This window comes from Anabrus simplex, chromosome 10 (assembly GCF_040414725.1).
Source record: "Anabrus simplex isolate iqAnaSimp1 chromosome 10, ASM4041472v1, whole genome shotgun sequence".
NCBI classification, from domain to species: domain Eukaryota; kingdom Metazoa; phylum Arthropoda; class Insecta; order Orthoptera; family Tettigoniidae; genus Anabrus; species Anabrus simplex.
In genome coordinates this window covers 39,970,391-39,994,584 of record NC_090274.1, presented here as the reverse complement: position 1 = coordinate 39,994,584, position 24,194 = coordinate 39,970,391, and the positions used below count along the sequence as shown (strand labels likewise).

General features: G+C 42.0%; 1 protein-coding gene across 1 annotated transcript in view; it reads right to left on the bottom strand.

Moving 5' to 3' along the window:
- The window catches only part of clu (clustered mitochondria protein homolog), a 306,829-nt gene that overhangs the window by 85,749 nt on the left and 196,886 nt on the right, over window positions 1-24,194 (bottom strand). The window contains exon 2 of the mRNA XM_067154806.2: window positions 3,765-4,180. Coding sequence (XP_067010907.2) covers window positions 3,765-4,180 — 416 coding nt within the window. The remainder of the gene's footprint in view (window positions 1-3,764; window positions 4,181-24,194) is intronic.

Here is a 24,194-nt window from a genome sequence, read left to right as displayed (position 1 = left end):
AGTAGTGAATAGGTGGAAATCTTTTAGCTCTTGTTTTACATTATATCGCTCTTCAATACGGTATAATATGAAATGTATTACCTATAAATATAGGGTGGTTGAAACGACATGAACCTAGTATATGAGCCTTAGAGGGTTGGTCATACTGATAAACAGAACCCGGATTTTTGGGCAGAAATAAGGGAGAATGCAAACTAATTTGCTTAGCAGGAAGTCTCGTCTAGCCCTTTTCCTTGCCGGGCTGAGTGGCTCAGACGGTTGAGGCGTTGGCCTTCTGACTCCAATTTGGCAGGTTCGATCCTGACTCAGTCCGGTGGTATTTGAAGGTGTTCAAATACGTCAGCCTCGTGTCGGCCGACTTCCTGGCACGTAAAAGAACTCCTGCGGGACAACATTCGGCACCTCGGCGTCTCAGAAAACCGTATAAGCAGTTAGTGGGACGTAAATAAAACATTATTATTATTATTATTATTATTATTATTATTATCCCCTTCTTCTGTTATTTAGCGAGAGTATAATCAATTCTAGCGGTTCAGACGGGTCATGCCCCTAATGATTATGCAACTCTCATAGCACAACCGTTGTGCAGGTAGACTATACTTGTCACTCGCTTCAGTAAGTTTGCATTCTGACCTATTACTGTTTAAAAATCCGGACTCTACTGATAAATATTTTGAAAAAAATAATTTGATATCCTGCGTCACTGTCCTTTTATCAGCTCCTGAAGTTAACCTATCAGATCGCTTGAGAGCATCAATCGAAGAAGGCTTGAGTTGCACTAGGAGTCCAAGTCCACTGTACGCTTGCCTCATGGGTGCTTCAAGTACATTCCTATAAGTGACTGATCGCCTAGAAGTTACTGCATTCTAAGAAATCAGTATCAAACACAAGTGTCGGCGGATGCAGAGCGAGTCTCGGCCCACAAGTGGCCAAGGCTCATCCGTGGTCCAACAGCTCTGCACTCCGACCGGTCAACCGAACAGTTCCCCTGTGGGTGGGGGGCGGTAGAATAACACCCACGGTATCCCCTGCCCGTCGTGAGAGGCCACTAAAAGGGGACCCATGGACTCTAAACTTTGGAGCGTGGGTTGGCGACCACGGGGCCCTTAGCTGAGTCCTGGCATTGCTTCCACTTACTTGTGCAAGGCTCCTCACTTTCATCTATCCTATCCGACCTCCCTTGGTCAACTCTTGTTCTTTTCCGACCCCGACGCTATTAGGTTTGCGAGGGCTAAGGAGTCTTTCATTTTCACGCCCTTCGTGGCCCTTGTCTTTCTTTGACCGATATCTTCATTTTTCGAAGTGTCGGATCCCTTCAATTTTCCCCTCTGATTAGTGTTATATAGAGGATGGTTCCCTAGTTGTACTTCCTCTTAAAACAATAATCACCACCACCACCACCACCACCACCTCAACCGAACAGAGGAAGGTTGGCCACGGCTCTACGCTTCTGTATTCGGGAGACGGAGAGGGGCTGGTCCCCACTGTCAACTGTCCTGAACCGGGAGAGTTGGCCGTGCGGTTAGGAGCGTGCAGCTGTGAGCTAGCAACCGGGAGATAGTGGGTTCGAACCCCACTGTCGGCAACCCTGAAGATGGTTTTCCATTTGCACACCATGCAAATGCTGGGGCTGTACCTTAATTCAGTCCACGGCCGCTTCCTTCCCACTCTTAGCCCTTTCCTATCCCATCATCGCCATAAGACCTAGCAAAAAACTGCCCTGGGAATGGTTTTCCATTCTCCTGCACTAAGGCAAATGCCGGGACAGTTCATAGTATAGGTACGGCTGCCAACGTACCTCCCCTTATCCGAGTATCTCCTTCACCATAGCAAATCTCCTGGCCTGAGAGACTGCGTCAGTGTCTAAAGGGCCCGCCTCCCCCTTCAGGGGAGGTATATATGTTCAGTCCGTCAGCGATTCCGCTGGTGGGATCCTCAACAGCTCTGCCATCAGCTCTCATCGATGGCCTAGGCATCACTGAAGAGGCGTACTAGGGAAATGAGGAGTGAAGTAGTTTCCCGTTGCTTTCCTCGCCATATCAGTCTGCCAAGCCCATTTCAGGGGAGGAATGAAAACTTTTTAGTAGTAGTCAAACACAAACACACCGTACGTTTCAGTCGCTGTTACCGTAGCATATTTGGTATGGCACCCCCTTGTCAGTTCGGAGATCCGTGTTCACACCCCTCCCCTTTTTCTTCGAGTGGTGCTCTCAAGATGGTTTTAAGCCACCTGCTGATTTAGGAACACCCCACCTCGTAAAGACCATTTGAGCTGGCCCGCGAACCGAACCGATCTGACTACCTACCTCCAGCAGCTGATAAAATGACGAGGCGAGATGTCGATTTTTTTTAAAAATTATCTATCATTATGACCAAAGCTCTAATGCTCGTATACTCGGTTCACGTCGTTTCCAACCATCCTAAACATTAACTTTTCATAGAACAGAAAAAGCAAGTAGATCATCGTAGGCAAGAAGTTAGAAATATCTCTCTGGTCTAGATACCTAAAACGTCAAATCACAAGTACCCTGACTTATCACTAAAACAAGCAACTGCAGTTCAAATTCTCATCAATACAATCCACCAAGTTGTGAAAAATAAGGATGTTATTAGAAAATACTGGGTCACTGAGTGGCATAAACCAAATAAAGAGGGCAAATATTTTTCTAATTTTTCGAGAAGAATAGTGCCCTATCTGCATGGATTTAATTTGAACATTTTGATTGGGGCGGCACTCCATTTGAAAGCAATTTCCGACCGCAAAATTATTGCTAATATTCTCCATCTTTCTTAATAACTTTAATTTAATAACCAAACCCCTGTAAATGAAAGAATAATCATACAGAATTAAGAAATAGATCTAATACAAATGTATACATTACTTGGCCAGTTTTTATCCGTAAAAGTAATAATCAAGAACAACTTCTCTTTATTTGATCACATCGTATTTTTACACAAAATAAAGTCTTCTCTCTCCATTTGAATTAAAGTGATTAATTAATTTTGGAAAGGCAGTATCAGTACTTCATTTGGTAGCTAGAAAGCCTGGACGATCTTGTTCCTGCACTATGTTCTTAAACGCCGCGCGCATGAAAATTACTCTCACAAGTCGCTGAAGCGACATTTTAATTAGAATTGAGGGGGGAAGGTAAAATTTAACAATAATAACAATTATTTCTGTCAACATTTTACAGGTAGTACATACAATTTTGCAAAGATCATTCTGTTTCAGTAAGCTAAATTGAACAAAGTAACGAAAAACGTACTCAAAAATCTGTATTTCTATGTCGGTAATATTGTGAAATTTTGTTCCCTTCAAAATATTTAGAGGAGGGGGGGGGGGACTAACACCTCTTGCCACTCTAGAATTATCCCTATGCCTATTTTTTAAATTACAGGATCTGAATCCACCCAGAGAGACAAAAAGGTTCCGCACTTCACGAGGGTATCTTCATTGCGTCTGCGAAAACCGCTATGCGAAATATTTCAGCTTAGAACTTTGGCCAGTAAGGTTATAGCGTCTAAGGGTCAATACTGTGCGAATAATTCCAAATAATTCTCTCTGTTGATAAGATATATGTGCCGCGGATCAGTATTTGTCCCACAAGTTTATCGCAAAGCGATTTTCGCAGGCGCAACGAAGATACGCAAGTTACAGAAAAGCTGCCCCTTGCTTAATCAGGAGTAGTTACTCCCTGGTGCTGCTACCCATAGCGGGTTGCGTTTCCAATCAAATGCCCTGTTCGGCCAAAGTCTTCTCATACCTTAATGACGGAACCCTCCTTGAGTCCTTCGATGTTCTTGAGCTCGGCGAAGTTATCTAACGTGTTACCGTCGAGCTGCAAGGAGAAGCACGTGCGATGGCAGGTGTCTTCACGGTCCATCAGCAGCTGGTGGATCTCCTGTACCAGCTCCATACTCGACACTTGGATGTCGAACGGTTCCGTACCTGGACTCACTATCTTCACTGTAAAACCCATGTCCTGGATAAACACCACTTCTTGCTCCTCCTTCTTGTCATCTTTGTCCTTTTCCTTCTCTTTGGTGGCCTCCACTTCCCCCTTCTCTACCACACTATCTTCCTCCGCGTGCCCGTTCACCGTCACGGGCTCATCTTCGGCGTGCCCATTCGCCAGCACTGCGTTCGACGAAGAGCCCTCGACCACTTTCATCTTGCCCACTGCAACAAACAAAAACATGAATGAGTTAAGTAACAATCATTACCCAAAATGTCCTACAAAGATCATAACACTAAGATTCTTGTGACAAACACACACACAAAATAATGAACAAGAATTTCAGCTTTTGGCAAGCTACACGTTTTCACAGATAACAGGCAAAACGATGGTACACAGATCGTCATGTAAAACTCAACGTTCAGGTTGTTTAGCTATAAAACAAAATGCATTGAAGCCTGTTAGTTACACATTTCACCTCCGCATTAATACGTCCCATTACTACCAGACAGGGACTGCGCTGTTATTTTAACTCGAATGTGCTTTAGTGCTGACAGAACAGCAGACATTGCAATTAACCGGGATAAATGCTACGAAGAAGAAAAAGTGATTTAAGGCTGGGGTCTATCTGAAATTAATGTCATCAATTTCCCTGCACGATTGTAATTATAGCAACTAGTGTTCGTCTAAGAATATTAGGTTAGTAACGTAACCTTGAGGACATCGAGGTCATAGGGCTCACGCTGGATGCAAGGGGCACCATTCCTAAACTACTGGTCATCTTTGGTGTGCCGAATTAAGCCACTGTGAGCTGGGGCATACAAACTCAAAGTCTTGAGGCATCACCTCTATACTGTCCGGCTCCATGGTTAAATGGTTAGCATGCTGGCCTTTGGTCACAGGGGCCCCGGGTTCGATTCCCGGCAGGGTCGAGAATGTTAACCGTAATTGGTTAATTCCCCTGGCACGGGCAATGGGTGTATGTGCCGTCTTCATCATATTTTCATCCTCATCACGATGCGCACGGGCGTGAAATCATAAGACTTGCACCAGGCCTCTCCTGAGGCCACACGTCATTATTACCTCTACGCTCCACCCACTTAATTAAATCAATTAAGGTAATTTATGTGCTGCTTCTTTGTTTTCTCTACATTATCAATATAATTATTGTTGTTTACTCTATTGCATTAGGTACTGCATTTATTTTGAATTATTTTCAACCTCAGTCATTTGAGGAAAAATAAATAAATAAATAAATAAATAAATAATAATAATAATAATAATAATAATAATAATAATAATAAATACATCTTCTCACTGTTCGCTTTCTTGTAACTAAGAATTTCAGAACGATCCGTACCAAGTGAACCCCGTTCTACACCTCACTCCAGAATTAAAATCCTTGAACTGGTCCGAAAACGAACTCAGGGCCTTGGAATAAGAGACTGGCAAGCTACCTCCACACCACATGCATGGCTTATATACTAAGCACTCTGCGGCGTACAGGGCTTCAGGACATACTACTGTGGTGTAGTGAAAGTAATGTACTTGATTTGCCACGACTGGATTGATCAGTCGCTTTACATATATTATTATTATTATTATTATTATTATTATTATTATTATTATTATTAGCGAATTCTCCCAATATTGGAAGACGTTAAGCAAATAACTCGATTCTTCTGAGGGTTCTTCTTGTTTTTCCAATAGGTTTCCATTCTTTCCGAGAAGGCTTGTTTACGTTCTTCCGACCACTTAGGTTTGTACAGTTTTTGTTGTGGTTGCTCTGATGTAGCTTCCCAATTGCTTATTTTGTATCTAAAGATTGCTTATTTTGTATCTAAAGATGTCTCTTTCTAGGATGTGTGTTGAACTTGTATTTGCTTTTTTGAGGTCCTTTCGAAGTTCGTTAAGCCGAGGTGTTGAGTACTTAAGCGATGTCACATAATCGATTATCCTTTATGTCTTATTACTATTGTTATTATTATTATTAAACTTCGCGGCTATCCAACCTCTTGACCTAATAGTCTTTACAAATTATGAGCAGTGAATTCATCTACACCAACATGGTCTTCAATCCAGTTAAATAACGGGTAATAACCATTATCTTCTGCAATATTTTTCTAATGTCCTCTTCTTTGCCTTGCCTTTGAGGAACGTTGGTGCAGTGGTATTTTGAATGGGAAGACGTTTTATAACGTGCTAGTAAATTAATCAACAGAGATTTCTAGTATTTATGCAAACTTATTCTCAAATACAGACCAACTGAGCTGAGATCTCGAAACCACAAGCACAGAATGCGAGAGGTAATGATAGAGAATCTTTTAAGTGAAAAATATCCTCTCGTGTCTTTAAACGTAGGAGAAAACTGACACGTGCCGAAAAACTGAAGATTTACTAAGCTTCTCAAACAGGTGTAATGTTTTCGGGAGGTCGGACAGAAAAAGATGAAACTGAGAAGCACAAGTAAATGAAATGTCACTCTTTTCCCTTGACTATCTCTGATGTCTCTAGATGTGAGACCTTCGCTTGGTCAACTCTTGTTCTCTTCCAACCCCGAGGGTATTAGAACTTTGCGATGCCGATAGTGTCCCCCATTTTCACACCCTTCATGGCTCTAACTTTTCTTTAGTCGGAAAAGTCGGACCACTTCCACCTTTCCCATTGAGAAGTGTTAAGAGTTTCTCAGTTGTATTTCCCCTTAAAAGAGTAATCACCACCACCAGGTGTGAGATTCTGAGGCAAACAATCAAACAAATTCCTCAACGCCAAAAGCAGGATTTGATCAAAACATATCAAAACAGAAAATATGATGGAAATGATGTCGGCAAAGTAAAAGGTACGAACTAGCTGAGCCCTTCCTCCTCATAAAGGTCTTAAAAGTTGTGAGCACCTGGTCTATTATTATCCATCATACGGATGATCAAGGATAGTGGACACCATCAAATAAATAACGATGATGGACTACCTAAGATCAGTCAGATATTGCCGACAAAAGAAGTTTTACTAACACTGATTTCTCGTACAAAAGTGCGCCGTGTTTATATTCCACAACCTTAACCGTACGAAGCGAGCACCTAAACTTAACTAATCATTTCGTCAAAAATAACATTTACACTGGGGCTTTATGGGAGAACGACGAGCAGGAAAGAAAGAGAAAGAGAAGCATCACTGCCGGAGATCGAATACACCTGGTAGAAAGAGGCTCACTGCAGAGAGCATACGCGTCAGGCAACCCACATTTCACAAGCGTGCGCCGTGTTGCCTACCACTCCGGCGTACGCCCGGCGTTGAGAGAGCGGAAGAGTGCAGTCCTGCTAACATGCTACAGCCGAAAAGTCCTAAGAATACATTGACTGGAACAATCTATATTCATTTAGAGTTGTATTAGTAGCATTAACTGTAAATTTGACGTTGTTTTGCGATCAAAATGAATATGAAGGACTTGAAACTCGTTTGGAATATGTGTAAACAAAACTTACTCAGGTATTTAGTACTGTACAGGATTTCGCTTAGATATTTTAAACTTTCTTGATTAAATCCCGGTCTAGAACGCAAAGAAAAACGGCCGAGAGGATTCGTCACTCTGGCTAGGCGTTACTATGTAATTTGCAGGTCTTCGAGCCAAGCAACGGCCAAAGCCTACCAGGACTGCTGTGACATGGTGTTAGTTAGCTCAGAATTAAAATAAGCATAATGGTTCTTTTTCTTTAAATCGAAGAATGAAGGTACTATCAAAGGAAAAAGTGACAGGTGTGAAAACAAAGACTTCACGGACCTTGTAAACTTAACACCGTACGGGTCGGAAAAGTACAATAGTGGACCTAATGGGAGAGGAAAAATTGAAGTGAGGAGCTTGACATTAGTGGGAGTTATAATGAACTCAACTCGAAACCTAGTAGTCGTCATCCATCTCTTCTGAGTTGAGAACTAAAAGTCGGTCGCCCTTTACGACAGGCAAGATATACTGTGGATGTATTCTACCCACATGAAGGCAACGAAATACTAGTACCGGCATCATCATAGAACAAGTTCAGTTGTCATTCCAGTAGAGTAAAAAAGCCGAACTTGGGCCGGGTCCGCCTTCCCATGTAGGCATCTTCTCTTACTTCCCGGCGTGGAGTATAACACACGGTCGCAGGCGTAAGGGAAATGTTACATTCGAATATTGTTCCTAGATTCCAGGAACTGGTGCATTTCAAATTCATTCCAGAAGGTCGAATTGTTACTAAGGACCCGCATGTTGCCATTCTTCGGCATTTTCGTGATGCAGTGCGACGAAGAAGACCTGATCTCTAGCTAGGACAGAACTGGGTTTTCCAACAACAACAACAACAATGGCCCATCATACCGGTTATTCCACAATCCACCAGTCCTTCCTTATCCTCCCTATTTTTTGGATCTTGCTTCGCGGAATGCCACTTGTTTCCTGAAGTTAAACCTCTGTTGAACGAGCGGAGGTTCATGTTGGCCGAAGAGGTGAAGGCGAATGCGACGCGCACTCCACGGAATTTGACCAAAGATGGACGCTGGCATAAGTGTGTCGATATCCAAAGGACTCATTTTTTATTATGGGTGTGTGTAAAAGGTTCCATGGCATCTATAACAATAAATCTGGGCAATCAAACATGCAGATTACGAGAAAAGTAGAGAGCTTTAAGACGTAGGTTTACCCGACACACACTCCACATTTGTTGGAATGAACAAATACCAATACGCACTAGGAAGGCATCCACACTGGACTCCTCGAGCTAATCAGCCTGGTTTACCTGCCATACTTCGGACACATCTTCAGAAGAACAGGAACTTTGGATAAACTTGTGATAGAGGGACACGTTAATGGCAGGGGACTCCGAGGAAGACACCCAATCAGAGAGGTCGACCAGCTGCAGACCCTACCGGGAAAACCTTTCCAGACGACGACCGTTATAGAGACAGACCACAGACTTGTAGAGCGCATATTAGGACAACAAAAATATGAAAAGCCGCCTCGTCCTGCTAAGAGCAAAGGATTGAGGAGGTCGTTTAGAAGACTTTTAAAATGCAGAGAGTTAAAGGTTTAAGAAACTTAAACCATCAACGACGTAACATCTTCAACATAAATTTCCATTTGAATCTAACCTAAGAAACGTAAGTTATTCAGATACTTCGGAGTTTGTTAACATGGAATGGAGGATGTGCAGAAGAAGATCATCTATCGGAAAAGAAGCTTTCGGAAAGGTGAGAGTAGTTTTGGAATCTAAGGCAAGGCAACCTCTGTTGATTTAAGAAAGAGGCTCGCGAAGTGTTTTATGTGGAGTGTGGTGTCATACGGAGCTGAAACATGGACATTAAGAAAGAAAGAAAGATACAAGGTATTTAGAAAGTTTTGAAATACGGTTGTGAAGAAGAATGGAAAAAGTGAAGTGGACAGATAAAGTGCTAACAAGAGAAGGAACACCCATTAAAACGATAAGGAAGAGGAAAATGTCCTGGGTGGGTCACATATTACGTACAGACTGTCTTCAACAGAGGGTGAAGGAGGGAAAAATAGATGGAAGAAAAGGAAGAGGAAGAAGTTTGGAATGTTAAACAGATGTCAAGCAAAGTAGAAGCTATGAACAACTGAAACAAGATGGTCAGGACTGAGAATCATGGAAGATGTCCAATTGATACCTGTCTCAATACAGATTCACAGAAGAAGAAGAATTTTTTTGAAAAGAGAAAATTTAATTTTAGTGCACATAAGACTTCCAAGTTACCCGCAAATGATACAAATATTATTTTTTTAAACTACCGATTTGTCACTTTCTTACGCTGCACCGACACAGACAGGTGTTACGGCGACGATGGGACAGGGCAGGACTGAAAAGGAAGCGACCATGGCCTTAATTAAGGCACAGCTCCAGAATTGATCTGGTGTGAATCTGCGAAGCCACGGAAAACAATTTTCAGGGCTGTCGACAGTGGGGTTCGAACCCACTATCTCCCGGATGCAAGCTCATAGCTGCGCGCCCCTAACCGCACGGCAACTCGCCCGGTAAAAAAAAAAAGAATTAAAATCCAGATACCAAATGCAGAAAAATTAAAACATACGTTATATAATAAGAAAATCAAACAAAGTTTTTAAGTCTATTAATTATTTAAACTAAAAGAATCTAGAACAAAAGCAATGAGTAATTCTCTAAGAAATATACATCTGATTGATAAACACAACATTGCGTGATTGCAGCCCCTTCCGTACTCCTCCAGGAAGACAGACATTAAGGACTGGTTTAGGCGAATACAATTAGTGGTATTTGTGAAACGGTAAAGATTAAAGACGTTAAAGATAAGTGATGCCGTGCAAACAAAGGATTTGTTCAATTTAGTGGTACAATGATGGGGAATTTGAAGGGTAGTTTTTGTAAATCTATTATCCCTGTTAGGTACCGACTGCATAGGTTTAAATGCATTATAAATGTAGAATGAAGTCTTCATATTCCAAGAGAGTCTTTATATACGGCAATACTAACTGATGCCAGGACGTGGGTTGGATTCTCGCATGTCAGGAGTCGAAAAATTTGAGAAACGAGATTTCCACTTTCAAAGGTGCACATGGCCCTGAGGTTCACTCAGCCTACATCAAAAATGAGTACCAGGTTAATTTCTGGGAACAAAGACGGCTAACCACTATACTCCACTAAGTGCCGAGATTACGGATAGTGGAATCCTTTACCTTTCACCCCTCCAAGGGCCTTCATTGCTTCTGCCACTAATTTAATAAGTAATTGTGTAAGACCAGATTTTCATGCCTGGCTCCTAATTAGGCTGATAATTCGCTGGGACACAGCCGATCTGCTCCAGGAGAGAGAGGCAGACGTTATCATGGTCAATTCACGTAAGCGAGGATGATGCAATAAAGTAAAGAGCTCCGATCAGCTGTATCGTCAGATCGTCCCGCTCCCAAGGGAGGAAGTTCTGGGTCAGACGGGGAGAGTAGAGCACCTTCGATCGGACGCCCTAGCTGCCCTCAAAGGTCATTGCAGCCTGACCCCAAGCCGCTGACGTCTGGTTGGATAAGACTAGAACATAAGAGCCATCACACTCATTGACCATGACACAGCTGTTAGCTTAGGATGATTACGAACTGTTACTAAAGTCCGTGCAATATTTGCTAAGAGGGTATGGGTACATCCTACCTAGCCAAATCTTAAAATTCACATCTCTCAGCAGTAGAACGTCTGAAATTCTTAAGGGGAGCTGGAATGCTCAAATTTCACCAAATGCATGTTAATACCACTAAAATTTATTAGTATTAATGTTAATGTTTTAACGTCCCACTAACGACTTTCTGAAGGTTTTCGGAGATGCCGAGGTGCCGAAATTTTGTACCGTAGGAGTTCATTTACGTGCCATTCAATCTACTGATATGAGGCTGACGTATCTGAGCACCTTCAAATACCACCAAACTGAGGCAGGATCGAACCTGTTAAGTTGGGATCAGAAGGCCAGCGCCTTAAACATCCGAGCCACTCATGTCGGCTATTATTATTATTATTATTATTATTATTATTATTATTATTAGCCAGAATACTGAAAATTCATCATCAACATTTCCAGTTTCCAGCTTTCCGGGTCGGGTTGTGAACCAAGGACCTCCATCGCTGCCTGTCTCTCTACCACTTTTTTTTTTTAAGTACATCTGTGTTTTCCTCCCCTTTTCTCTATATACTCCCACACTGAATCTGTCCACCTCTTTCGGGGTCTTCCTCATGGTCTGTTTCCTGTTAACTTCTCTGAGAAAGCACTTTTAAGCACTCTCTCTTTTCCCAGTCTCATCATATGCCCATACTACTTTAGCTTTGTTGTTACTATCCTGTCTCGGTCCATAAGTAGAGCCCTAAGCGGATATACAAAATATTACCCGCATCCGCAAATGCTTACCCGCGGATATTGTAAATATTTAATTACAGTATACTACACCCAAGGTACTAAAACGGACAGATCTGTTAACATAATACAATAGGGCTGACACCTGGCACCAGACATCTTACAGTCACAGGTTTATGAGGGATTTCCTCCTGCGAGAACCATCGACATATTAACCTTTGTTCCTTCCTTCCATTAATTGCGGGCAGAAGCCAGTTAGGCTTAGGTCAGATTTACAGCTTTAAGGTCTCAAGGCTCTTTATATATCAGCATTCTCCCGAACCATTGTCAAGGGTCACCTAACCACAAGCAAAAATAAGAGTATACCTGAGTGAAAATCAAACTTCATTATTTAGAAATTATCAGCAAAATGGCCCCCACTGTCATACAGCTTGCATCCGCCAAGACACTAACTTCGCGGTCAAATCCGCGGATATACGCATTCGTGCAGGGCTCTACCCGTAAGTGGCAACGGCTGGTCCGTGGTCCAACAGCTCTGCACTCTGACCGGCCAACCGAGCGGAGGAGGGGTGGCCACGGCTCTACCGTGGCTCTACGCCTTTGCTTTCGGGAGACGGGACAGGGCTGGACCTCACGGCTGACCCCAACCATCGGCTGTCCTGAAAATGGTTTTCCGTGGTTTTCCATTCTCCTGCACTAAGGCGAATGCCGGAACGGTTCCTAGTATAAGCCACGGCCGTCAACCCCCTCACCTACTCTGAGCATCTCCTTCACCGTAACTAATCTCCCGGCCTGAGAGACGGTGTCACCGTCTAAGGGGCCCGCCTCCCCCTTCAGGGGAGGAAAGAAAACATTTTTAGTAGTAGAGAGAATATGGTCAGTCGTCCAATGGCTAACTACACCTTACTTCAGAAGTGCAGAGGTTGCTCTGTATAAGCATCTTACTGAACAGGTGGAATGAAGCTAGCTCTTGAGGCTTTTACCTCTAGACTAGCTGACATCTCTTCAAACTTTACATCCTCAAATCTTCAGCTGTGGAATGAGCACTTCGACTTTGCAAGTCAGTTGCTATTCAACATTTCTCCCTCAGCCAGTTTTCATTTAGTTTGTGTATTGGCAACGTGTAAATATTGTATAAATCTCAAGTGTTGTTGTAATCTGTTTATGTAACAAAACCGACCGTTCCATGTCCGTTCAGCTGAAGTTGCACTTTGAGTTTAATGTGGAAGTGGCACATATTTCGCAATACTGTATCACTGCAATTCTCCTTTAATAAAATTTTGTTCCGTGTGTCTGAAATAACTCCCTTGATACACAACAATAACCTCTTAACTAAGAATTAACAACACATCATCACGCCATTATAAGAAGAGCTCGATCAACGAATTGTAATGGAACCAATACGTGTGTTAAACGATTTTATATGTATTTCTACAGAACTAAAAACAAATCAGCTCCAGCATTTTAAGAACATTCTTCGAATTTTAACATGCCTTTTAATGTGTATTTGTGACCTTGTCTATTTTACTCATCTTACAAGTATTTTCGGCTTATGATGTCCAAAAAGAAGGACAAAACATGTCCCGACACTTGTTAATTGCTAATTAAACAAACAAATTAGCATTGTAAAGGAGGAACCTTTGATTATACCTTGTACAGTATAGAGGAAGAAGGAGGTTTGGAATATTAATAGATGTCAAGCACGGTAGAAGCTACGACCAACTGAAACAAGACGCTCAGGACAATGAATCATGGAGGATGTCCAGATATCTACAGACAGATTCACGGAGGAAGAAAAAGAAGAAGAAGAAGAAGAAGAAGAAGAAGAAGAGAGAAGAAAGCCATTTGTTCTTCTCAAAATGACTGCGGCATGTTGCATGGTATCGGAATATGTCTTACACAAGGGCAAAAGAACCGTAACTTTGTCAACTGGTATTTCAAATCATAAATTAATGTTCTACTTGGAATTTTTCAAACACAGTTTTGGCACACAGGGTAACTGTGCACTCACGTTTGTGTGGGTGGAGGCTGAACTTCTGCGTCGTGTGCTCCCCACGTGCTAGTAACGACTCGCGCTCCAGAAGGGCTCTTGCTCGGCTTTAAGCAAGCAGCGTGTTCCGCAACGATCGATCCGGGTAGGAGTGTCTCTGACAACGACACCCAGGAGAAAAATTCGGGAGGGCACCTTAGACTTAGCGCAGGATTACCAGAACGGTGGGGAAAATAAGAACAATTTTTCAATTTATTTAGCGTATGTTAACATGGAGGTATACACAAGTAATGTGCATAATAGTAGAAAAATACAACGGATTCACAAGATCGGAATGTCGGTTACAAATCGAAGTCCAGATTGAAAAACCACTGGACGGCTTCATTAGATGTGAAATGAAGATCTGTCAAGTGTCCTGGAAAGCTTGTAGTGGGCACTGGAAGGGAATATGCTGAACTCCTTGCCATAGTGAGGTCCGCCACGTCTGTCTGCATCAGCCCTTAGTCGATTGAGTATTCTGGAGCTGGTTCAGGGCCGTAACGTGCACGCGGGCTCGGGCATTTCAGGGGCCCCGCACACTCCTCACAAATAAAAAAGTAATATATGAAATTAATAACCGGGCCAGGGATGGAATGAATGAAGCCCAATCTAGCGGCGAGGATAGGAATTGTGCCGGCTGCCGAGGCCTGCCGCACTCCTCTGGGGCATTTGGAATGATAATGGAGAGTGTTGCTGGAATGAAAGCTGACAGGGAAAACCGGAATACCCCCAAAAAAAATCCTGTCCTGCTTCCGCTTTGTCCAGTACAAATCTCACATGGAGTGACCGGGGTTTGAACCACGAACCCAGCGGTGAGAGGCCGACGCGCTGCCGCCTGAGCCACGGAGGCTACAAATAAAAATAATATATATCTAGCCTAATGTCTCCCTACACAGAAACGATCAGGGCGATTTTGTAGAATTAGCCGGAATATTTATTTATTACAATTTGTACGTAGAGGAATTGCCACTTGGTAGCATGTACCTGCAGCTGATTGCACTGAGTGGACCATAGCATAGTTGTAAACAATGCTTATTCATCCATGCATTCTTCATCATGTTTTGAATTCTGGTCAGTGGATGATTTTAGACTTTTAAATTGTCATTACATTTCGTCTCAATTCGTTCCATTAGGGGCCAATGACTTAGATGTTAGGTCCCTCTAAACAACAAGCATCATCATCGAACAATGCTTGCCCTTGCCATCTCACGCAACACCGCGACAGGCTCCTTAATGATCTGCATCAAATGATTTAAAAGTAATTACAGCGATGAAAATTGATACCAAAATCTAATATTTTTGTTAGAAAATCTTATGTTGTTCAGGCGTAGTGCACCTGAGATCGTATTGTGCACAAATTTTGCTGCCCATTTAACTTTTTACACACATTTATTACAAAGTTATTTGCTTTACGTCCCTCGAACTACTTATGTGGTTTTCGGAGACGCCGAGGTGCCGGAATTTAGTCTCGCAGGAGTTCTTTTACGTGCCAGTAAATCTACCAACACGAGGCTCACGTATTTGAGCACCTTCAAACACCACCGGACTGAGCCAGGATGAAACCTGCCAAGTTGGAGTCAGAAAGCCAGCTCCTCAACCGTCTGAGCCACTCAGCCCGGCGATACACATTTATTAGACAACAATGTGCAATTCCTTACCAAATTTCATTCACAATAATTAATTTCTTCTTCATTGTAGGATGGGCAACCGGCCGTTAAAAACGCGCCAAATAATTTCGTCTCACCTCATCCCCGACGGAACGGAACAAAGGCAAAAACAAAGTCATTTACGCACAGGCCATGAAGGCCTTAGGAGGAATGGAATATAAAGGCTTCCACTAGTGATGGGATAATCAAATACAAAATAATCGCTTATTCGATCATTTAATATTCTTCGATTATTCGATTATATTTCCCATTCGATTATTCGTTCGAATGTATTCCATGCGATACAACTGTATGATAACTGAAACTCATTCGATTATTTGTTCGATTATTTCAATAATTGGATAGAGGTTATTCGATTATCAAAAGTATTCGATTATCCCATCATTAGCTTCCACTATCTGTATCCTCGGCAATTGGTGGGGTAGAGTGATTAGCTCTACGCCGTACCTGGTATTCAATTCTAATGTAGGCTGAGCGAACTTCAGGGCCGTGTGCGCTTCCAAAAGTGGAAATCCGTTTCTCAAATTGTTTCGACTCCTGACACGGGGAATCGAACCCATGTTCACCAGCCTTTACCGCTTCGTCCAGGAAGCCCGTAACAAATGGAGCCAAGGGATGGACATACAATACATCATACCGTACTGTATATCTTTATCTTGAGGAGTCCTACCACGCAGAATGCACTTGGTCTTGAGATTTCGAGCTCTGATTTATGGGACGTTAAACAAGCTGTAATGGCAACGTTTCTTCACATCCTCGTATTGTAACTAGTTTAAGGCAGACACATCCAAGAGTAGCCAGTGAAGTTCACTTAAAAGCCCACTCTTGCCGTGCGGTTAGGGTCGCACAGCTGTGAGCATGCATCCGGGAGATAGCAGCCCTGAAGATGGTTTTCCGCGGTTTCCCATTTTCACACCAGCCAAATGCTGGGGATGTACCTTAATTAAGGCCACGGCCGTTTCCTACCCACTCCTAGACCTTCCCTATCCCATCGTCGCCATAAGACCTATCTGTGTCGGTGCGACGTAAAGCAAATAGCAATAATAATAAAGAAAAGCCCACTCAGCACTCCAGAGGAAATTGTGCTCTTAAGTTAATTAAAGTTTTAAATTTACAAGAACAGAACATATTCTCGATCAATTAATTTCATTTAGTGTACCGTAACACCATGCGACTCCTTTAAATTTACAAGAACAGAACATATTCTCGATCAATTAGCTTCATTTAGTGTACCGTAACACCATTCGACTCCTTGGTTGAATGGTCAGTGTTGAGGCCTTCGGTACAAAGGGTACCGGGTTCGATTCCCGGTCAGGTTGGGGATGTTAATCGCGTGTAATTTATTCTTCTAGCTCTTCAAATAAATACACCACACCAAAAAACCGCCACAGAAACACGCAAGAGTGATTACATCTTTCCATATTGGGTTGGCGTCAGGATGGGCATCTGTCCGTAAAACAGGACAACATCCTTATGTTCCCCTGCGACCCTACACAGTGAGGGAACAACAGTACAAGAAGGGTATTATAATACCACAAAATGCAGACAAATCTATACATAAATCTTCATTATACACTGTTACACCTTGCAGCGATCAGCCTGCAAGCCTAAGTGAATTAACTATGAATCTCCACAGTTCTCTGTTTTCAACCAGCTCCGTACCCTCGTATGGGCACACCACCACTTACTTTTAAATCATTATAAAACCGAGTCTAACCATTGTCATCTTGGTCTCCGTCTACACCTCTTATCCTCCATGACTGAATCCATTCGTTTCCTAGGAAACAATTCTTAGGGCCGATGACCTTTGAAGTTAGGCCCCTTTAAGCAACAAGCATCATCATCAACGAAACAATTCTCCATTCGCCTAGGAGCTAAGAAGGTGATATTATGTCGTCTGAGGATCGGCCATGGTATAGCAACACACTCCTACTTACTGAAGGAGAACCCCCCTCCCCCCACACCCACCCCCGCTGGTATGTACTTGCGGCTGTCACCTGACTATAGTACACAAGTTTACGGAGAACGGACCTGGCCGTAATCTAGAACTTCCGAGGAGTCAGTACACTTCATCATCAGTTTTATGAAGGATAGTGGCCTGTTTTATCGCGTTTAAAAGTCAAATTTCAATTTGTAATTTTTATTTTATTGTTAAGTGCTTTTTTATTCTATTACTTCTGTTTTATTCTGTCAATGTGTATTTTAATATGCTTTATAAATTTTGAATTTGAATTAAATATATTTCATTTCAAAGGCAATGCTTTATTTTTATTTTTACTACATTTTTATCTAATTTTTCAATCATTTTATAAGAAAATAAGGCATTGCGAAATAGATTCACTGATTATTTCAAATCCATAATCATTTTCCTCAACATCATCTTTTAAATTTTAGTCAGTGGGTACATTTTAATTATTATTGCATTTTGCAGTGAGCCTGCGTGGCTCAGGCGGCAGTCACTCACCGCTGGGTTTCGAGGTTCAAATCCCGGTCACTCTATGTGAAGTTTGTGCTCGGAAAAAAGCGGAGACGGAACAGGATTTTCTCCCGTTACTACGGTTTTGCCTATCATCTTTCATTCCAGCAACACTCCTCATAATAATTTCATCTGTCAGTCATTAATCACTGGCCCAGAGGAGTGCGACAAGCTCCGGCAGCCGGCACAATTCCTATCCTCGCCGCTAGATGGGAGTTTCGTTCATTCCATTCCTGATCCGATCGAATGACTGGAAATAGGCTGTGGATTTTCATTTTCATTGCATTTTGTATCATCTCATACCATTAAGGGCCGATGACCTAGATATTAAGCCCTGCCTACGATCAATAGTAATGTTGAAGGCGGTACAAACACCCAGATCCGACCGAGAATCGACCTTGGGACCCCTTGGACCAAAGACAAACGTAGGGGATAAGAACGGTATGAGAAGACCATGGCATGAATATGACTCGAGATGGGAATTAAAGGCACGAATAATTTAGAATGTAAATGTATTTACCAAGGCTCAAATGTCTGCTACCCGCACGACAGTTCTGTAGCGAGATTTGCATAAATATTAGCGATCTGAACTATCAGAACCCCTGAAGTTTATGCAACTCACCTAACATAACTGTAGAGCGGCTAGATTACACCTGCGCCTTGTCCAAATACGTTTGCAATCTAGATTATTCCTGACCATAATTTCTATCTCTAAATATGACATACATATTAGAGTAGATGTAGTATTAGGTGAGTGAAAAAGAAAAGGTTAGCACAGGTTAGAGTAGACTCGAAAGAGAGGCGCCTTTTTCGGAACCTATATAAAGCTAAAGCCACGGAAGGTAATATTAATGGCACTACAAGAGAAGCCAAACTTAGAACAGGAGTACGACAGGGCTGAATCCAAGAAGACCCAATAAGAACAACCTGCAGCTTTCTGATGGGAGAAGATATGTCTAAGTGGAATGATGGAAAAACATGGTACCAAAAGATCGCAGAGGTCGACGCTAATTAGGAATTCATATTTAGAGTCCCCATGAAGAAAAGAAGTAGAAGAAGAAGACAGTAAGACGACAAGGCTGCCCACTGTTACCATATCTCTTTAACCTGTTCACAAAAAGTGCACTTAGAGAAATGAAAGAGCATACTCAAGCGGTGAATTTTAATGGTATTCAGGTGCACAGTATCCGCTTTGCAAACGATATTGCTCTCTTAGCTAATCCTGAAAAGCTAACAACATTCAACAAATTCTTAGAAAAAATTTAAACTAAAAATAAATATAAAGAAAACAAAATTCATGATGGTATATAAAAGAAGCCTACAGGTAGAAAACACTTAAAATTAAATAGCCACAGATAACAGGTCACTTTCGGAAATCAGGAAAAGACTAGTGGTAGCAAAGCAAGCCTTCCAAAATAAGAAAAACTTATTGGTAATCAACTATCTCAATTTAGAGACCAGAAAATCATTTCTCAAGGTCTTTGTTTGGAGTGTGCTACTGTATGGGTGCGAAACCTGGACATTTAGGGAAACAGGAAGAAACAAAACTTGAGGCTGCGGAAATATGGTTTTGGAGAAGAATTACAAAAACAAGTTGGATGGATAAAAAAATAAATGACTGTTTTAAATAACGTAAAAAAGAATCGATGTTTATTAAATACGACAGAGAAGAGGAAAACAAAATTCCTTGGACACGTTCTGAGACATGACTCTTCTCCACACCATCATTAAGTACTGAGAAAGAAACCCCCAGGGGACGACCAAGGATGGCATATATCAAGAACTTTGTCTGTGAACTGGCATGTGGTTCGTATAGCAACATGAAAAGGCTAGCAGAAGATCGTCAGATGTGGCTACAGCGACAAGGCATTGCCTTTTAGTAGACGGTGATGATTTTCCAAATTCTTGGAGCATCCAAACTCAGAGCAGGGGAACTTCGTGCAGATAATGCAGAGGGGGCTATATATTTCACCCGAACCTTGTATCCTTTGGAGTCTGGCAAGGAGGGCGGGTGACTGACCGCCCGGGGAACAACATCGAACTTGAAATCGATAGCGTTTTACCAGCTTTTACGTTGCCGCCTGCAATTCAAAGCTGCTGGGTGGGAGAGGATATCGCATCCGGCACAGCCAATAGTCCTTATCAGCATTTCATGTATGTTTAAACAAAATCACTAGTATCTCATATTTATGTAGCACAAACTTAAGTTTGGGTGAAAAATATCACAATTCACTCTATGGCAGGATGCTGATTTTAAGTCTTCTAATCATTTTAATTTCCTGCAGAACCATTAAAGATATCAACATTGCTACTAAAATATCCCACATGTTCGATGGCCATTTCCCACAGCCTTCACGTTCGCAAAAATAAGGTAAATTGTCTCATAACTACTGCATCAATCATAATGGAATTATATTACGTTAACAGGTTGTTGTGCATTAATCTTTTCTTCTTCTTCTACCCTATCCTCATTGGATGTCGGCAATCTGGTTCTTGTTCTCAGCAACTCGGAAAAGAGCCCATACCATTCTCGTATATTCCGTAGCCAAGATACTCTCCTTCCTTCAATTTTACCTTGTAAGATAAACTGAAGAAGTGTTTATCACTTCGAATGATATGGCCGAAGAACTCAAGTTTCTTCTTTTCGATGTTGTGCGATTCCACGCTACTCTATCCACCGTTCGTACACCACACTACGCAAGGTAAAGCTAAACATTTTTTTTTTCGGAAAAAAAAAAAAAGGCTATTTGTTCGGGGGCGTCGACCTAGAAAGATCTTTTGCCCCTACTTGCACCATATGTTAGGAACCTGCGTGTATTTGGAAACTGCGGAAGTGTAGTGTTGAATGTGAGGAAAGGAACGTTAAGGACGACACAAACACCCAGTCCCCAGGCCAGAGATATTACTCATTTACAATTAAAAACCCCTGACCCAGCCGGAAATCGAACCCTGGGTCGCCGGGTGACAGGGGGGCGCGTTGCCCCTACACCGCGAAGCCGGACAAGCTAAACACTTAAACTCCGACCTAATTGATGCAATTATGCTGACAATAATGAAGACATCATTTAAATAAACCGTTTTACAGTAAGTTATTTACGTTTTAATTTGGAGCCCCCAATGACTAAGATATATATTAATTTTATGTAACTAGCCCATATCTAGGTTATGTTAGCCGAGCGGTCTGTAAAAACGGTGCGCCCACTACTGTAAAAAGGTCCTATGGAGAACACTGGCCCATTGGCAAAAACGGTCGATAGAGTGACGGACTGTCCCCCCATACTGTTCAATTGTGCCTTGGAGAAGGTAGTCAGAGAATGGGATAAGACAACTAGTGGTGGAATTCGATTGGGATCGGTAAACAAGGGTATCAAGATCAAATGTTTAGCTTTAGCAGACGACATGGCCTTACTAGCTGAGACGTGGGAGGAAGCCAAGGAGCAGTCCTTCGAACTGCTGAAGCAAGCAGAGAAGATAGGTTTCAAAATCGCCTTTGGAAAGGCCAAAATAATACCCAACATTAAGAATCCTCCAAAATATTTGAAAGTGGGGGAACAGAAAATAGAGATCGTCACAGATTTCAAATACCTTGGTGAATGGATCAGTTGGAATGGTCTTGAGAAGAAAGCAATGGAATCTCGACGAACCAAAATAGAAACAGTCTTCCAGCTTACGGAAGACACCTATAACAAAAAATCCCTCTCGTGGAAATACAAGATCAGACATTAAAATACAGTAGTCAAGCCTGAAGCCCTTTATGCTGCAGAAACTCTATCTATAAATACACATGGTCCAATGGAAAAGTTGGAGATAAAGGAAAGGAAAATACTACGAAAAATTCTAGGCCCCAAATTCCATAATAACGAACTTTCACACATCAGCAATCAAACCCTGTATAGGAAATCAGAAACGATTTCCGACACAATAAGGAAAAGAAGAATTGACTTCTATGGCCACATCCTAAAAATGGATCCGAGAAGGATAACTAAAAGAATCTCCGACTATTTCCGTAATAAGAAAACCAAGCCGAACTGGTTTAAGGAAACTGAGAAGGACCTATGAGAATTCCAAATTACAGAAGAGATGCTTGTAGATGGATCTGCAAAGAAAATAACCAAAGATAAAATAAAGAGGTTTCAGGACAGGGTGAAGCCCAAACGACTATACAGAATTTCTGAAGAAGAGAGGAAGGCAAGATCTGAAAGGTTGAAAAAGTACTGGGAGGTCAGGAAAACACGACTCACTAACCATTGATAGATCTATCGTACCCCAAAGAAGGTGAAACGGACAAGAAAAAGAAGGGCAAATCCTCAAAATTTTGAACATATTTCTAGAAAACCATATGGCGACCTCTCTTTTCTAGGGTGGAAAGCCTGACACTGCTTGTTGGTCAGATGCACCCTGTAATGATCCGCACTGCTGCGTTCAGCTGGGTGTCTTAACTAGTCCAGTGTGAGTGAGCACTGTTAAGCCAGGTTGTGCAGCAATATTCAGCGACGGGATAAGAAAACGTAAAAGCAGTAGATCTCAGGACATGAGTAAATTCGTAACATTGGCACTTCAATAAAATAAAATAAAATGCACTAGAACAGAGTAGCTTCGTATAGGAAATGTTTACCGTGATTCCAGGCATGCAGCTCGAGGGTTCACGTTATTGGAGACAGGAAATTGCTTCTCCAGATCAAACAATTAAGTGAACTGCCTCCTGTTTATCTGAGAGAACGAAGCGTGCTTCCCGTTAATAAATACGCTGCTGTAACTACATTTTCCTTAGTATTTAGAAGACTTACGGCTGTCAGTAATACATACTTAATTCGCACAAAATACTGGTACGGCATACATCTTCATTACACACTGTTACGGCTTTCAGCGCTCAGTCTGCAAGCCTCCGTGAATTTACCAAACGCCGCCACAATCCTCTACTTGTAAATAGTTCTGTGGTCTCGTTTACTTCTATACCTCTTATCTTTAAATCGTTAGAAACTGATTATAACCATCGTCGTCTTAGTCTCCTTCTACTTCCCTTACCCTCCATAGCAGAGTCCATTATTCTCCTAGGTAGCCTATCCTCCTCCAGTAGCCTCATATGCCCCCACCACCAAAACCGGTCATCCACCGAGTTCATTCCTAATATAGCCTTTATCTCCTCATTCCCAGCACCCTCCTGTCATTGTTCCCACCATTTGGTGCCAGCAATCATTCTCGTTACTATCGAGTCTGTTACTTCTAACTTATGAATAAGATACTCTGAGTCCACCCAGCTTTCAGTCCTTTAAAGCAAAGTTGGTCAGAAAACAGACCGATGTAAAGATAGTTTCGTCCGGGAGCTGACTTCCTTCTTACAGAATACTGTTGATCGCAACTGTGAGCTCACTGCATTAGCTTAACTGCACCTAGATTCAATCTCACTTATTATACTACCATCCTGCGAGAACACACATCCTAAATACTTGAAATTATCTACCTGTTGTAGCTTTGTATCCCCAACCTGGCATTCACTTCTCTTGGCTTTCTTACCCACTGACATCAATTTAGTCTTTGAAAGGCTAATTTTCATACCATACTCATTGCACCTATTTTCAAGTTCCCAGATATTAAACTGTAGACTTTTGGCACAATCTGCCATTAAGACCAAGTCGTCAGCATAGGCCAGACTGCTTACTACATTTCACCGAACTGAATCCCTCCCTGGCACTTTATACCTTTCAGCAGATGCTCCATGTAAACTACTGTATGAACAACAAAGGTGAAAGATTACAGCCTTGTCTAACCCTTATAAGTACCTTGAACCAAGAACTCACTCAATCACCAATTCTCACTGCAGCCCAATTGTCAACATAAATGCCTTTGAGCCCCCCTAGTACGGCAAACATCTTTTCTCTCGGTACTCTGTCTTATTATACGATTGAAAAATGTGGTTAATATAAGTGTGTTTGAAACATTAAACACAGACTTTTTGAAACAGGCAGAAATGTAAAACTAACAACCCTTACAAATTCAAGTCGAGTAATTTGTTCCTGCCGAAGCGCAGGGGTTTTTATAACAATAATTCTTGGTGTGAAACAGGCTTACTCGTTTTACTCAGGCTTCTAAACGACACACAGGCGTCGCTCTGCATTTGTTTAAGAACTTCAATGAAATGATAACTACGAGGCCTATAAATAAAGTACCGGTAGTGGGAATATTTAATGAATTAACGAGTACAATTGCAATATATT